At 41.7% G+C, this 14900-nt stretch overlaps 1 protein-coding gene across 2 annotated transcripts in view; it reads right to left on the bottom strand.

The window, feature by feature from the left end:
- CNIH3 (cornichon family AMPA receptor auxiliary protein 3) overlaps window positions 1-14900 on the bottom strand; it is a 287496-nt gene that overhangs the window by 228115 nt on the left and 44481 nt on the right. For both annotated transcript variants that reach the window (XM_037737728.1, XM_037737729.1), the window contains exon 2: window positions 3255-3370. In XM_037737728.1, coding sequence (XP_037593656.1) covers window positions 3255-3287 — 33 coding nt within the window. In that variant the 5' untranslated portion in view covers window positions 3288-3370. The remainder of the gene's footprint in view (window positions 1-3254; window positions 3371-14900) is intronic.

Raw genomic sequence — 14900 nt, 5'->3', positions numbered from 1 at the left:
AGATAGAGGATGTTGCTTGCTATGCTGCCCAGACTAGTCTTGAACTCCTGGCCTCAAGCAGTCCTTCTGCCTCAGCCTCCCAAAGTGTTGGGATTACAGGCATGAGCCACAGTGCCCAGTCAACTGACTCTAGACTTATTTTGTTCCAGAAGCAAATAAGGCCTTGTATTGTATAAGCCAGTTTGAGTTATGCTTTTCAGTTTCCTGATGTTCAAAAAATAACCCAAAATAAAGAGTTGTAAAAAATATTGAAACTAGAAAGGTATTAGAGGGTTAAATCATGAAAGGCTTTCCTTGCCCCATCCTAAGTCATTAGACTTTATGTAGGCAGTGGGAAATCCCACTGAAAACTGTTGAGGAGGGAGGTGGCATGATAAAATCTGTTTTAGGAAATTAACTCTGAAGGCAGGATGAATGATAGACTGGAAGGGGGAGGGATTAGAAGCAAAACACCACCACCACCGATTGATTAGTCATGAGTCTAGGCTGGTAAAAGAACATTTTATCAACTATCTCCAGATATCCACATGGCCTGAAGTAGGAAGAGTAAGCAAGCAGAGAGACCCATGGCAACCAATCTTCTTATCAGTACCAAGGGCCTTTCCTTCACCCTTAAGAGCTTAGTGTATACAGCAGAGAGTCCAAATCCTAATACTGTATTACAATACCTCAGAAGCCTACTCAGTTGTCTCAGAAGCTTCAAACAACAGGAAATTTTTAATTTTAAAACAAAGGCCATTTTAATTTTTAACTAACATTTTTAAAAGGTGGGGAGTAGGATACAACCCCAAAACGATAAGCTGTAACCAAGGTTTGTAAATCACTGATCTAAATCACGGAGCTCCCAGCACCCCTTCCTGGAGGGGGAGCCAGTCCTGGCATGCGTTCCCAGCCCCCTGGGGAGCTACTGGTGTGCTAAAGCCTTGCAGTGCCTGTGGACAGGAAGAGGCTCCAGAGCTCCCAGAGCTCCCATCCTCAGATCCACGAGAAAATGCAGATCTCTCCTGGAGCAATGTAAGTGTCTCGATTCCTCTTCCTGTGGCCTTTCTCTGCTGCCCTTGCCGCTGCACTGTTCCAGCACTGACTGGGCTGACGACTCCAGGGCAGTGAAGGTTTCTTGGCCCCTGCATCTTCCCCAGTGCTGAAGCAGTGCATGGTAACCTGGCTGCCACCAGTTCTGATGCATTCCCCAGTCTTTCCCACGGGCACACTCCCACCTGCATTCCAAACTGACTGTTTCATTTACATAATTCCAATAGCTTTCACCGCCAGCTTCCTGTTTTTGTTAACTCCTTGGTTTTATAAGAAACAAGGGCCCCAGCTCACAGTCACCTTCCACCAACATAGTTTATCTGCATCAAAGAAGACAGGGAAGCTTCTGTCCATTGGGTTCCCTTCTTATTTTAGAAATAGAAGCTTAAAAAACATCCAGTGGTTTCCAATCCAGAGAGTTGCATATAAGCTTTTCACTTCACTGGTTACTGGCTTCCTGTTAACCAAAAGAAGTTTCAAGCTGAGTCAGAGAAGAGAACCTGGCCCAGCAGTGATTCTTTAGTGTTGCTAATGACACCCCTGTTGCCACCACCATCACTCTGCTTCTGCTGGGGCCTCCATGTTAGTCTGATCCTAAGAAAGCAATAAACTGAAGCCATTGTCCTGATTTTCTCTTCTAGATGGCTTGCAGTGGCAGCAGTGAGCATAGGCCAAGCAAGACTGGCCTTGAGATGAGGAGGCCAGATGGGCCCTGAATCAGGGTGGTTTCAGGATGCCCAGGAAGGCACTGCTGCTGCAGAATAACTTCCCCCTCTCCCCACCCTCCCTTTGCACAGTGTCTGAAGATTCTTCCTCCCTTTGAGCTTTTCTGGTCTTCCTGTAAGATACAAATACAGCTTAAAAGGGCTGCTCATACCCTCATATGATTAATGCGATGAGCTCACTTTGAAAAATGCTAACCATTTGAAGGAAGCAGATGGAAGAGATGCTGAAATTATAACCCAAAAGACTACCAGGCCAGGAAAGAGAGGCAGGAAAGAGACACAAGTGTCGACTACTTCTCAGCTTTGCCCAGATCCAGGCTTCACTGCACAGTCATGGTCAGGGGCACCTGACCCAGGACAGCCAGCAGTGCGGGAAGTGTTCAGCGTTCCTCAGCTATGACTCTAGCTTAGGGATTTCTCCCAGTGCCAAGATCCTCTTGGAGGGCTCCAACAAACAGCAACACATTTAAAAAGTTGCTTTAGAAATGCATCTATAACAACAAAGGGTTCCCAACCATGTCTTCTTGTAGCTAAGTCTGTCATATGCATTACCTTATCTAATCTTCATAGCAACCTAGGAAACGTCACTTCTCCTGACTCTATAGATGAACAGTGAAGATGATACCACAAGTAAATTTCAGACTTAAAATATCATATTCCATCACAGTACAACTAATTCCAAGACTTTAAAAATCAACATATCATTCACATAACATAAAATGTATCATTTTTTAAAGTAAACATAAATTCTATCATTTGTTAAAGTATACAGTTCAGTGGTTTTTAGTATATTCACTATGTTGTGCAAACATCACCACTGTCTAATTCTAGAACATTTTCATCACCCCAGAAAGAAATCTTGTACCTATTAGCATCACTCCCAATTCCTCCCTATGCCCCCTTCCCTGAAAACCACTAATCTACTTTCTGTCTCTGTAGATTTGTCTATTTGAACATTTCATAGTAATGGAATCACAAAATGTGGGGTTTTTTGTGACTGACTTCTTTCACTGAATGTTTTCAAGAGTCATCCATGTCATAGCATATAATAGGGCTTCATTCCTTTTTAAGGCTGAATAATATTCCATTGTATGAATAAACCACATTTTGTTTATCCATTCATCCATCAAAGAACACTTAAGTTGCTTTCACCTCTCAGCTATTGTGAATAACATTGCTATGGACATTATTGCACAAGTTTTTGTGTGGACATATGTTTTCAATTACCTTGGGAATTCCTAGAGTTTTTTTGTATATCTGAGACACAGGAAAGTCTAAAAGAAATGAGTATCAGCTATGGTATTGCATTTATTACAAGGTATTTATAATATGCCTGTTTTCAATAAGGATTTGCTATATTCCCACCACTATATCCTACACCACCTGTATTACTGCACCTGTCACACTGAGTCTGTTTCCACAACTGCATGGAGCGCTCTTTGAGGGAAGGGACCCATCATGTTCACTGTAAACAATTTCTTAAGTATAAGTCGTTACCTGTCTGTGAAGCAGCAGCACCTTCCTGGCCATGCTGAAGCCACCCTGATTCAGGGCCCATCTGGCCTCATCTCAAGGCCAGCCTTTCTTGGCCTGTGCTTATACTGCTACACCATCTGGAAGAGAAAATCAGGATGATGGCTTCAGTTTCTTGCTCTCCTAGTATTAGGCTAACATGGAGGCCCCAGTAGCAGCAGCAGTGATGGTGGTGGCAGGAGGGGTATCATCAGCAACACTAGGCAGCTGGGCCAGAGCTGAATGACTGGGGTTCAGCATCTTCCCACAGAACAACCAGCAGTGGAGAAAGTGCTCAGGCATGGAAGTTCTCCCCACAGGCTCCTCAGTCAGAAATGGATCAATCAGACCCTCCTTCTCAAGTGGAGGGTGGTTGGTAGAAGCCAACAGACACAAGAAAGGAGGCAGTAAGCAGCAGCCCTGAGGAAGCAGGAGTTCTGGGGTATTGAGAAGGATAGGTAATTGTTCAGTAACTGCTGGGCTGGCAGAGAGGCTCAGAGACAACAAACTTGTACAGCTGGGAGGACAAGGGGCTGAGTCTCTGCCACTACATGAGATCCTGAATAATTTTTCACTTCCCAGATTATGTTCCACTCCACATGAAAACAGCATATCTTACTGCTTATTATGCTCTCTCTACCCATGGATTTCTCATAGATGTCTTTTTCATTGTTGATGTTTTGTAGAGATGGGGTCTCACTGTATTGCCCAGGCTGGTCTCAAACTCCTGGCCTCAAGGTTTCCTCCTGCCTCGGTCTCCCAAAGTGGTGGGATTAGATTACAGGAGTGAGCCACGGCGCCCACACCCAGCCTGCTCCTCTTGCCCAGAAAGTTTGCACATGGACTACTGCTCCCCTGACGCCCTCCTCCAGCCAGTCCTCACCAATAGCAAATGCTCTTCCCCTGGCGAATGCATATTCCTCCTGGGATCTCAGTGAGGACCGCTTGGAGCAGTAAAAGCCTCTCCTTTAAGGCCTCACAGCTGCATCAGTGTCTTTGTGACACCACTGCTGTAAGACCGCATCTATAGAGCGATTACTTCATTCTTATTGACACTCAGCTACACTAACACTCTATTAAGGTAGAGACTATTTTGGCTCAGCTTTGTATCCCCAGCACCTAGCCTGACACCTAGCAGGGCAATGAATATGTGATGAACAAATGAATTCCTTTTCTTCTCAAGGAGAAGGAAACATGTCCAATGTTTAAGTAGTTAAGGATACAGGAACTTCACATTGATCTTCGTCGTAAAAAATCAGAGTGGACTGGCAGAACTCAAGGCATGTACAAGGCATGTTCTGGGACCCTCTCCTTCTGCCATAGGAAGGATAATATCTTGGCATGGGAGAGAAGGCGGTTGGGATGAGGACTGGGCTCATTGTGTTAGGTAGTCTCAAGTCCTTACTTGAGGAGGCTACTTGATTAGCCAAAAAACTGATGAGTCTCAGGTAGTGATTTCAGGAAGGTCTCCCCTGCCCCCCACAGGAACTTCTCTCACCATGGGGCAGGTCTAACAGGCCTCTAAGGCATGAACTGGTAGAGGGTGTTTGTGTGTGCATGTGTGCATGCATGTGTATGTACATGTGTGTGTGTTTGTCCTGTACTCCAGATGCAGGTAAGGGGCAGTTTGGGGGGCTCAGGTGCAGCGCCTGAATAGGGGAAAGTGGAGGTAGGCAGAGAGGGCAAAAGAAAGCAAGCCACTTTCAAATCATCCCTCCAAATCTGAGTTTAGTGTAATGATCTGATTTTGTGAGGCAAAGATCCAGAGGGTATTGGGCATGAGTCCAGTTCAGAATCAATCTGGTGGGCACCTCAGGGCTCAAAAATACTCTCTTTACCAGGTCCTGACCTGGGCCACCTGTTACTGGAGTTGTGGAAGCTGGAATTCAGTTTCGATTAGGGCAGAATCCTGAAGCGGTCTTTAAGATAAAGTGGCTGATAAAGTGGCTTTAAGCTAAAAAAAAAAAAAAAAAATCCCAAAAGAACTCAAGGAGTTCAACTACAGAAACCAGTATTTAGTACCATCAAGCTAGTTATCACAGGGCTTCAGCCACAAGCAAAGGTTTGGCGGGAATGTGAAATCAAAAATCAGGACTGTTGGGCAGCAGCCTTGATAAATCAGTTACTACTTCCGGTCTCCTCTATCATCCACCTCTTCCTGCTTCCAAGATGTAGGCTGAAGGAGAATCCAAGTATGTGGCCTGACATACATTCTCTGGGCATACCTGCTTGAGAGCATTAGAAGGACACAGGGATAAATAGAGAGGACCTGGCATGCTGAGAAAGATGAGAGCAGAATTAGTTAATTTTACTCCCTTGGACTAGATAGCACATTGAAAGGCTCTGTGATTTTTGAAATCCTATAGGAAAATGATATGAGATATAATGTTTCAAGGTCCCTTTAGTCAAATTTATCAAGAAAGAATGTGAAATACCAACACTGCTAATAAAATATTCAGAAATTATATTACGACAGCTTTTGACCTGACATCTGTGATAAGACTTATTTAAAAATCGACCCTGTGTGGTTTTTAAGGCTAAAAGACTGAAAGACATTATTACTGATTCTGCAGTTAATTTGAAGAACCACATCTGATGTTACTTTGTCCTTTCTCATCAGATCAATACCTTCAAGTTTACTGTCTGTTCAAATGCTGCAGTACTGCAGCAAATTTACATACCCGATTGGTTCTGTGGCAGTGATAAGCACAAAGTGGTGTTAATGAAGGGACTCTGGTCTGTCCTTCCCAGACTGAAGAGGAAATTATTGAGTCTCCTCCAGGTGCGTGAGAGGAGACAGGAATTGCACTCTCCCCCGCCATTCTCCTTACCTCCAACCTACACAAACAGCTTGATTCCTGCCTTTGTTCTGGACTCCTAAAAGCACACTGGAGTGCCACTCAACGAGTGTGACCTGAATTATCTACAAGATATGGTAAAAGCAAATCATCCCCAAATTCCAATATTTTTTACTATAACTGAAACTTTGATAAACCTTGCAATGCATTGGGATGTCTCAGCTTTGTGCTTTGTTCTGTACTGGAAACCATCCACTCCCCTCTCTGCCACTCCCAGGCGTTTACTTTTCATTATTTTTGCTAACAGCAATCACACGCCTTCCTTGAGCCCTCGGGTTAGACTGAAATTACATTTAAAGAAGCACACTAGTTCTCCCTATCCCACTCCTAGAATAGGTACATAAACACACATATAAACACACACACAGACACACAAACACACATGTTCAGAGCCCCAGGTAGGCTTCCCTGACAACTTTAAAAGCCAGAAAATGACTTGCAAACTTCCTTTATGTTCTGCAAATTAAAAATTTCTACATGTCTTCATTACCCACCATATTAAGTTTATATACAAAGACTAGCCAAATAACTTCCAACAACTAGATTTCTTTAAAAAAAATAAAATAAAAAGAAGGAAACTTTTGTTTCCAGGCTTAAAATACCTTTGTCAACTGGTGACAAAACAAGATTTCAAGGGATGATTAAAGGCCCTGGGGTCAATGCCCTCATTCTCCAGAGAAATGTTGACTAAATCCTTATAAATGGATTAGATGGCTCACTGTCTTCCATTCTGATATTGTTGGTGATTATAATAAAATAGCTAAAGTCATTCATTTAGTCTTACCATCAACAGATGGTGCCTGCTTTTCTCTCAAACTTGCATAAAGGCCTCTGTTACAAACTCAGAAATAAAATGGGAACTTTTTGAAGCAATGTCAAAAAAAGACAATGAAAACTGTAGCAGGTACTCAGCTACGGATATTACAGCAAAAAGACTCAGAGCACAGGCTTTTGCGAAGGAACTGATGTCATTACCACAGACACCTGTGACTCTGTACTGGGGACTCAGGACTTTCAGGATGCCTAGCACAGAAAGAGATGACTTCAAGAAAGCAGACTGCCTACCCCAAGATCAGCAAAATAAAAGTTAATTTCCTGGGACTAAATAAACTGATTTAATTGCAGTTAGTTTTCTATTTTTAGTAAGTATTTGAGGAAAACGCTTTTCTTTCTTCTTTATCTCTAACCATCTACTTAACAGGACATACTTGTACAAACAGCTATGAAACATTCTTTAAGTTGTATAGTATTCCAAAATCCCTCCTCAAAATCTAAGGAGAAAAAAATCTTCTTATGAAATTTCTTTTGTATATATGTTAAACTAGAAAATTCAAAGAAAAGCTTCAAAAAAATAATGATTCTGTAAAATATATTAATAGATTTTATCTGTAAACTACCTAAAACCATGACAACAATGGTTAAGTATTATTCAAAGTGCTTTTATTCAGTTCCTTTACCTTTATGATCATGTAGTTATTTGCTTAGGCTCAATAAAAATCCATCCTCTTTCCTGTAAGATTAAACTGAATAAATCAAATTTTCAACAATAACCAAGAACCAAATCTCACTTAATTAGACATGATAAGCCACTTTTAAGGAACAAGGTCTATGCTTCACAGTTGGGCAGGGGGAAATGACTACACACAGTAATGTGTTGGTAAGTGTTGAACAACCAGCTCTGCAAAGGAAAAACAGGCACTGAGTTGTAGCATTTGCCAATTTCTGTGGTATAAATGTTCCTGTCATGGCCAAATTTAACATGACATCACTGAATGTGGAGTTGAGAAGACATATGAAATAGCACACCATTACAAAGTATTTCCTCCATAAAGATGCAATATTCAAGTTGAATGATGAAGAATCATAAAATAAATAAATGAACAGATGCAATAGATGCAGATAGGCCAGGCACAGTGGCTCACACCCCTAGTCCCACCCAGCACTTTGAGAGGCCAAGATGGGAGGATTGTTTGAGGCCAGGAGTTCAAGACCAGTCTCTAGGCAATATAGTGAGACCTTGTCTCTACAAAAATAAAAATGAAGTAAATAAATGAGCCAGGTGCAGGGATTAGTGCCTGTAATCCCAGCACTCTAAGAGGCCGAGGTGGGCAGATCATTTGAAGTCAGGAGTTCAAGACCAGCCTGGGCAACATGGTGAAACCCTGTCTCCACCAAAATATACAAAAATTAGCTGGGCAGGGTGGCGGACACCTGTAGTCCCCAGCTACTTGGGAGGCTGAGGCAGGAGAATTGCTTGAACCTGGGAGGCAGAGGTTGTAGTGTGCCAAGATCATGCCACTGTACTCCAGCCTGGGTGACAGAGCAAGACTCTGTCTCAAAAAAACAAAGTAAATAAATGAATTTATTTAATAGATGCAGAAAAAAAGAGCATCAATAAAAAGAAAATGTCATGCAATAATTAGTAAAAGATAAGTTTTGAGTATTTATTGCCATTGTTTTAAACATAATTTATTTAATTGTAAACCATAATGTTTAGTTTCTAATAATGTCCGTGTTTAAACAAGCAGCTTACAAAATTCCTACAAATTTAACAATCAGTTCTTGCAAGCCAGCATGCACCAGTTCCAGTATACCATTCCCAGAAAACTGTCCTGGAACCTATTCTATGGCTTATGGAATATCAGCTTTACAGACAATAAAGAATTTCCTGGCAGGTTAGGAAAATGAGTAATTTGGGGGGTCTCACACAAACCAAATCTCATAAGGCAAACTGGATGGCTTTTGTTCCTCAGCTCAGTAAATACACTAATAAGGGTCTGTTAAAGCAAACTAAATATGGCCTGAGAAGGACTCCATACTTCTATATTTGAGCTCTTGTGGACTAACTGTAACCTAGCGTAACAGACAAGATTGAAAGCCTAACCTAAGACTATGCACCTATAACAATAGCTAAGTCTTTGCCAATCCCAGCGGCCATACTTCAACCACTCATAGACCACTACGCATTCAAACTGTGTTCAGATAAGGCAAATGCCAACCTGTAGCCAATCCAGCTGTTTCTGTACCTCACTGCTGATTTCTGTATGTCGCTTCCCTTTTTTTTGGTTTATAAATTTGTTCTGACCATGAGGCATCCCTCGAGTCTGAATCTGCTGTGATTCTGGGGCTGATTCATGAATCGTTCATGGCTCAATTAAACTCCTTTAAATTTAATGCAGCTAAAGTTTCTCTTTTAAAAGGCCATAAAATAATCTGACACATAAAAGTACATTACAGATATGGAGGATTTACAAGTTAAGTCTCAAACCAGAAGGCTCTGGCTTTTGAAATCTGTAACAAGGATGTATTGGTGTATTAACATCTCTTATACACAATATAAATAAAACAAAATTTCAAACTAGTTATATGGAATCAGAAAAATCTCAAAACAATTTAGGAGGTCAAATCTGCATGCTAGAAACAAACTTGACCATAAAGAAAAACTGTGAAAACACAACTAATACCCCTCTGGGCCACATCCCATGGGGGAGTGGAGGGAGAAAACCACTTTGCACCCAGAGACAAAACAAAACACAAAAACTAGGATTACTCTGTATAATTCTAGTCCCAAAAATATGAAACCCTGAACCATTCCTGTAATGACTGCCTCACAAAAATATCTCTATCCCTAACTTTTGAAATGCTAATGACTGAATATATGTCTCAACCTTTGTAAATACTAATACCACACAAGAAAAATACTGTTTTTCCACCATAAACAGTAAACTCAGTGATTTAGTAATTTTTTCCTTTAAATACCTGTTGCATTTTTTATTGGATAAGCCTGTCTTTCTAAAGTCTGAATTCCCTTGCAAAACGCACTACAAATAAAGTTGCTTTCTCTTCTAAATGCTTTTGTCTGAGTCTTTGATAGTAACTTTCTTATTTGTCCCTGGTTTTTTTTGGTCTTACATACCTATTGCTATGATCTGAATGTTCGTGTCCCACTGAAATACGTATGTTGAAAACCTAATCCCTAGTGTGATGATTACGCAATTAGGTCATGAAGACAGGGTCTTCATCAATGGGATTAGTGCCAAGAACTGCTCTGCCTCCTTTCAACGTGTGAGGACCCAGCAAGAAGGCACCATCTATAAGAAATCAGGCCCTCAGCAGACACCAAAGATGTCAGCATCTTGATGTTAGACTTCCCAGCCTCCAGAACTGAAAAAAATCAATGTTTGTTGTTTACAAGCCACCCAGTCTATGGTGTTTTGGTACAGCAGCCCAAGGACTAAGACAACTGTCTAGGTTCTGCTCCCAGTCATGGCCATGTATTAACAGCTCCTATCAGACCAATCTTCTCACAGATCACAACAGTGAGCTCTGGACAGAAAATAAAAACATCTTTCTAAAGTCACAAAGAGCAACCAAAAGCAGACAGATGCTGGAGGGGATTGGAAATTTGAAAGAGGGGAAAGGCACTAAGGGAGCATCCCATTTTTTATGGCTTCTATCCTGAGGGACAGCCCCCAATGGCACTATGCAGGGTAGCTAAAAGTCAGAAAGAAAACCAAAGTCTTACTAGCTTCAACCGAAGGATGGAGTTTGAGGGAAATATAGCTGCTGGAAACCAGTGGGAGGAGGAAATCCTGAAAGGGAGAGAGCTAGAAAGGAGAAGCCCCAGATTGTGTGTATAAATTCTGACCAAATGTCCGGCTGATGCTGGAACCGCATGTGTGTGAGTCAGACTTGAAGCAGCTCAGCCAAGACTAAAAGATCTGAGCAGAAATGTGAGCTGCCATTCACTGCAGGGAAGACAAAGTTTAGCTTTTGAGTTCAGCCAAGTCAACTGCCTACCATTAAAAAAAAAGAAAAATACTCTTCAGAGAAACATAGCAGAACTCAGAATCTCTACAACATATTCACAATGTTCGGGATACAATTCAAAAATTATTCAATATTCAAAGAAACAAGAAGACACTACTCATATCTAGAAAAAGAATAAAATCAATAAAAATCAACCCTGAAATGATTCATATATTGGAATCAGGGTTATAAAACAATTATTACCACTAAGCTCCAGGACATAAAGGAAAATATGCTTGGAAAATATGCTCATTAATAAATGGAAAAATAGGAATTGTCAGCAGATAAATAGAAACCATAAAAAAAGAACTAAATAGAAATTATAGAACTGAAAAACACATGTCTAAAATTTTTTAATTACTAGATAAGGGGCCAGGCGTGATGGCTCATGCCTATATTCTTGCCATTTTAAGAGGCTGGGGCAGGAGGATCGCTTGAGGCCAGGAGTTTGAGACCAGTCTGGGGTGACATAGTGAGACCTAGCCTCTACAACAAATTTTGAAAAATTAGCCGGGCATAGTGGCACCTGTAGTTCTTGCAGTCCTACTCAGGAGGCTGAGGCAGAATTGTTTAAGCCCAGGAGCCTGAAGCTATAATGAGCTATGATTGTGCCACTGCACTCCAGCCTGCACAACAAAGCAAGACTCTGGCCCTCTCCCCAAAAAAATTACCTAGTGGCTTAATAGCAGAATGAAGATACAGAAAAAAGTGTCAGCGAACTTGAAGACTGATTAAAAGACAGATAAATTATCTAATTCAAAGATCAGAGAGAAAAAAATGGAAAAAAATTGACAGAGCTTCAGGAACCTGTGGACCATCATGAAAAGATTTAACATAAGTATAATCAGCATACCAAAAGGAGTGAAATAGAATGGGTTAGCCAAAACACTCAAGGAAGTAACAGCCAAACGCATCTCAAAATTGCTACGGCCCCATTTAGAGTACAAGCTTGATAAAAGCCAGGATTTTTGACTTACACCTCTTTAGCAGCCCACATCACACCTAACAAAGTTAGGCCACATACTAGATTCTCAACTAATATCAATTTATACATTCAGCATCAAAAATAATTATTTATTGAGTGCCTGCTGTGCATAAAGCACCAGGAATAGTGTAGAGACACAAACATGTCCTGTGCTTAATGAAGGAATAGGGTTTTGAAAAAGCATAAGAGAGAGAAGCTTTTATTGTTTCTTTTTAAAGAAGGAAGGGGTTTCCAGTAGCCTCTGCTTTTTACTCTTTCCTAGATAATTCATCATCATTTGCTCTTTCTTACGGTGATATCTGCTAAAAGGAGAATGTAACATTGTGATCCACAGTGAGAAGGGATGCCCTATCAGCTGGCCATGGTTACAGGTACATCCTTCCAGAACCCCTTCAAATAGTGCTCTTCTCACCTAACTGATTAGAACAGCAAGGGAAGCTTCTTCTATACAGTTTTCACTGTTTTTGCTTGAAGTTGCCTTTACCTTTTAGGCAGAACTTATATTCTTTAATAGCTGCAGATGATAGCTGTAACTATGACTTTTTTTTTTTTTTTGAGATGGAGTTTCGCTGTTGTTACCCAGGCTGGAATGCAATGGCGCGATCTCGGCTCATCGCAACCTCCGCCACCTGGGTTCAGGCAATTCTTCTGCCTCAGGCTCCTAAGTAGCTGGGATTACAGGCATGCGCCACCATGCCCAGCTGATTTTTGTATTTTTAGTAGAGACAGGGTTTCACCATGTTGACCAGGATGGTCTCGATCTCTTGACCTCATGATCCACCCACCTCGGCCTCCCAAAGTGCTGGGATTACAGGCGTGAGCCACTGCGCCCGGCTTTTTTTTTTTTTTTTTTTGAGAGAGAAAGAGTCTCACTCTGTCGCCAGGCTGGAGTACAGTGGTCCGATCTCGGCTCAATGCAATGTCCACCTCCCAGGTTCAAGAAATTCTTCTGCCTCAGCCTCCCCAGTAGCTGGGACTACAGGCGCACGCCACCACGCCCAGCTAATTTTTTTATTTTTAGTAGAGACAGGGTTTCACCATGTTGGCCAGGATGGGCTCGATCTCTTAACCTCATGATCCACCCACCTCGGCCTCCCAAAGTGCTGGGATTACAGGCGTGAGCCACCACGCCTGGCCACTATGACATATTTTTATCAATATGAAAAAGACCATTTCTCAGAAACACCATTTCTCCACTTTGAGGAGAAAATACAGAGGTGTGTATAGCTCTCCAGAATCTAGAGGGTATAAGATCAAAAGGAGGCTGGGCGTGGTGACTCATACGTGTAATCTCAGCACTTTGGGAGGCTGAGGTAGGTGGATCACAAGGTCAGGAGTTCGAGACCAGTCGGATCAACATGATGAAACATTGCCTCTGCTAAAAATGCAAAAATTAGCTAGGCGTAGTGGTCGGCGCCTGTAATATCAGCTCCCAGGAGGTGGAGGTTGCAGTGAGCTGAGATCACACCATCACATTCTAGCCTGGACAACAGATCAAGACTCTGTCTCAAAAAAAAAAAAAAAGAAGGAATATGTGTGTGAGACAGAGGGGAAAGGGACAGAAAGACAGAAGGAGGAAGGAAGGGCTCCTAACATTCCTTTCTCTGTGTGAATTACTGAAGCACTTCCCTGAATCTGTTTACAAACTGTCCACTAATTGTCTATGATTCTGAGAACCAACCTGTCTACAAATAAACTCAGTAAATATACCACAACTGATATTTTGGTTCTGCTGGTCTGATAGGCTCACCTCAAGTATGATTATAAATGTAAGGACATGGTTTTAGGCACAAAGCCTGAAACTACACGCCTGGAATCATAAATTTAGTAAATCCCCTCGAATGAGCGGCTGAGAATGTCCTATTTCTGTTAGAAAATAGAATTTACCCATAAAGATATAAGCAGAAATTAGATTTTGGTATGTTTACGGGAGCCTCTGAGTCTAGGAAGTGGCATTTATGAGTTTGGTTACGGATCTCTCACTGGCTGTTTATGTGACTCTCGTCAGTGCTTTAGTCTCTCCGGAGCCTGTTTAGTCAGCCGACCTGGGGATAATACTCTTTGCCATCTTTTTCACAGCAGTGCTGCCTCTGTCATAATCATAATAGTTATCACTTATTGCGTTAATACCGTGCATCAGGCACTATGATAAGCACTCTACTTGCATTATTTTTAATCCTAACAAATCATCTTGAGGGTAGGTGTTTTCAATTTGCAGATGACAATACTGAATCTCAGAGAGTTTTAGCAACCCTTAAAAACCAACTAGTGAGTGGTGATGCCAGAATTTTATCAGGTGCCTCTTGCTACATGATGCTAGTTTGCTTTTATTCACTTGGCATAGTCAATACAGAAAGAGCATTCCGGGTATGCATATACACACATATATATGCATGTGAGTATATGTGTGTATACAGAAACAAAAGAAACTTAGGTGATTACATTCAAGAAGTACAGACCTACATGAAAGATGAAATATGGCCCAAATCATCTAGAGAGTGTAAGCAAAACACAGTGAAAGCTACAGGCTGCACTTAAGGGCTACACATAAAACACAATGTGTTACAGGCTCATGCCTGTAATCCCAGCACTTCAGGAAGCAGAGGCAGGAGGATAGCTTAAGCCCAGGGGTTTGAGACCAGCCTGGGCAACATGGCAAGGCGCCATCTCTACCTAAAACACAAAAATTAGCCAGGCATGGTGGCAAGTGCCTGTAGTCCCATCTTCTGGGGAGGCTGAGGTGGGAGGATCGCTTGAGCCGAGGAGTTAGAGGCTATAGTGAGCCATGTTCACACCACTGCCTTCCAGCCTGAGCAACAGAGCCAGACTCTGTCTCAAAACAAACAAACAAAAAATACAAAGAGAATATTTGAGATGCCTGTGGTAACCCATGGAAATCACTGGAGACTGACAGTTTTCATATTATATACATCCTCACCTAGATAATAAACCACCTCAAAGGGAAAGAGTCCCTTACAC

Source organism: Cebus imitator, unplaced genomic scaffold (genome assembly GCF_001604975.1).
Source record: "Cebus imitator isolate Cc_AM_T3 unplaced genomic scaffold, Cebus_imitator-1.0 Scaffold42, whole genome shotgun sequence".
NCBI classification, from domain to species: Eukaryota; Metazoa; Chordata; class Mammalia; order Primates; family Cebidae; genus Cebus; species Cebus imitator.
This window is presented reverse-complemented; position numbering and strand designations above follow the sequence as displayed.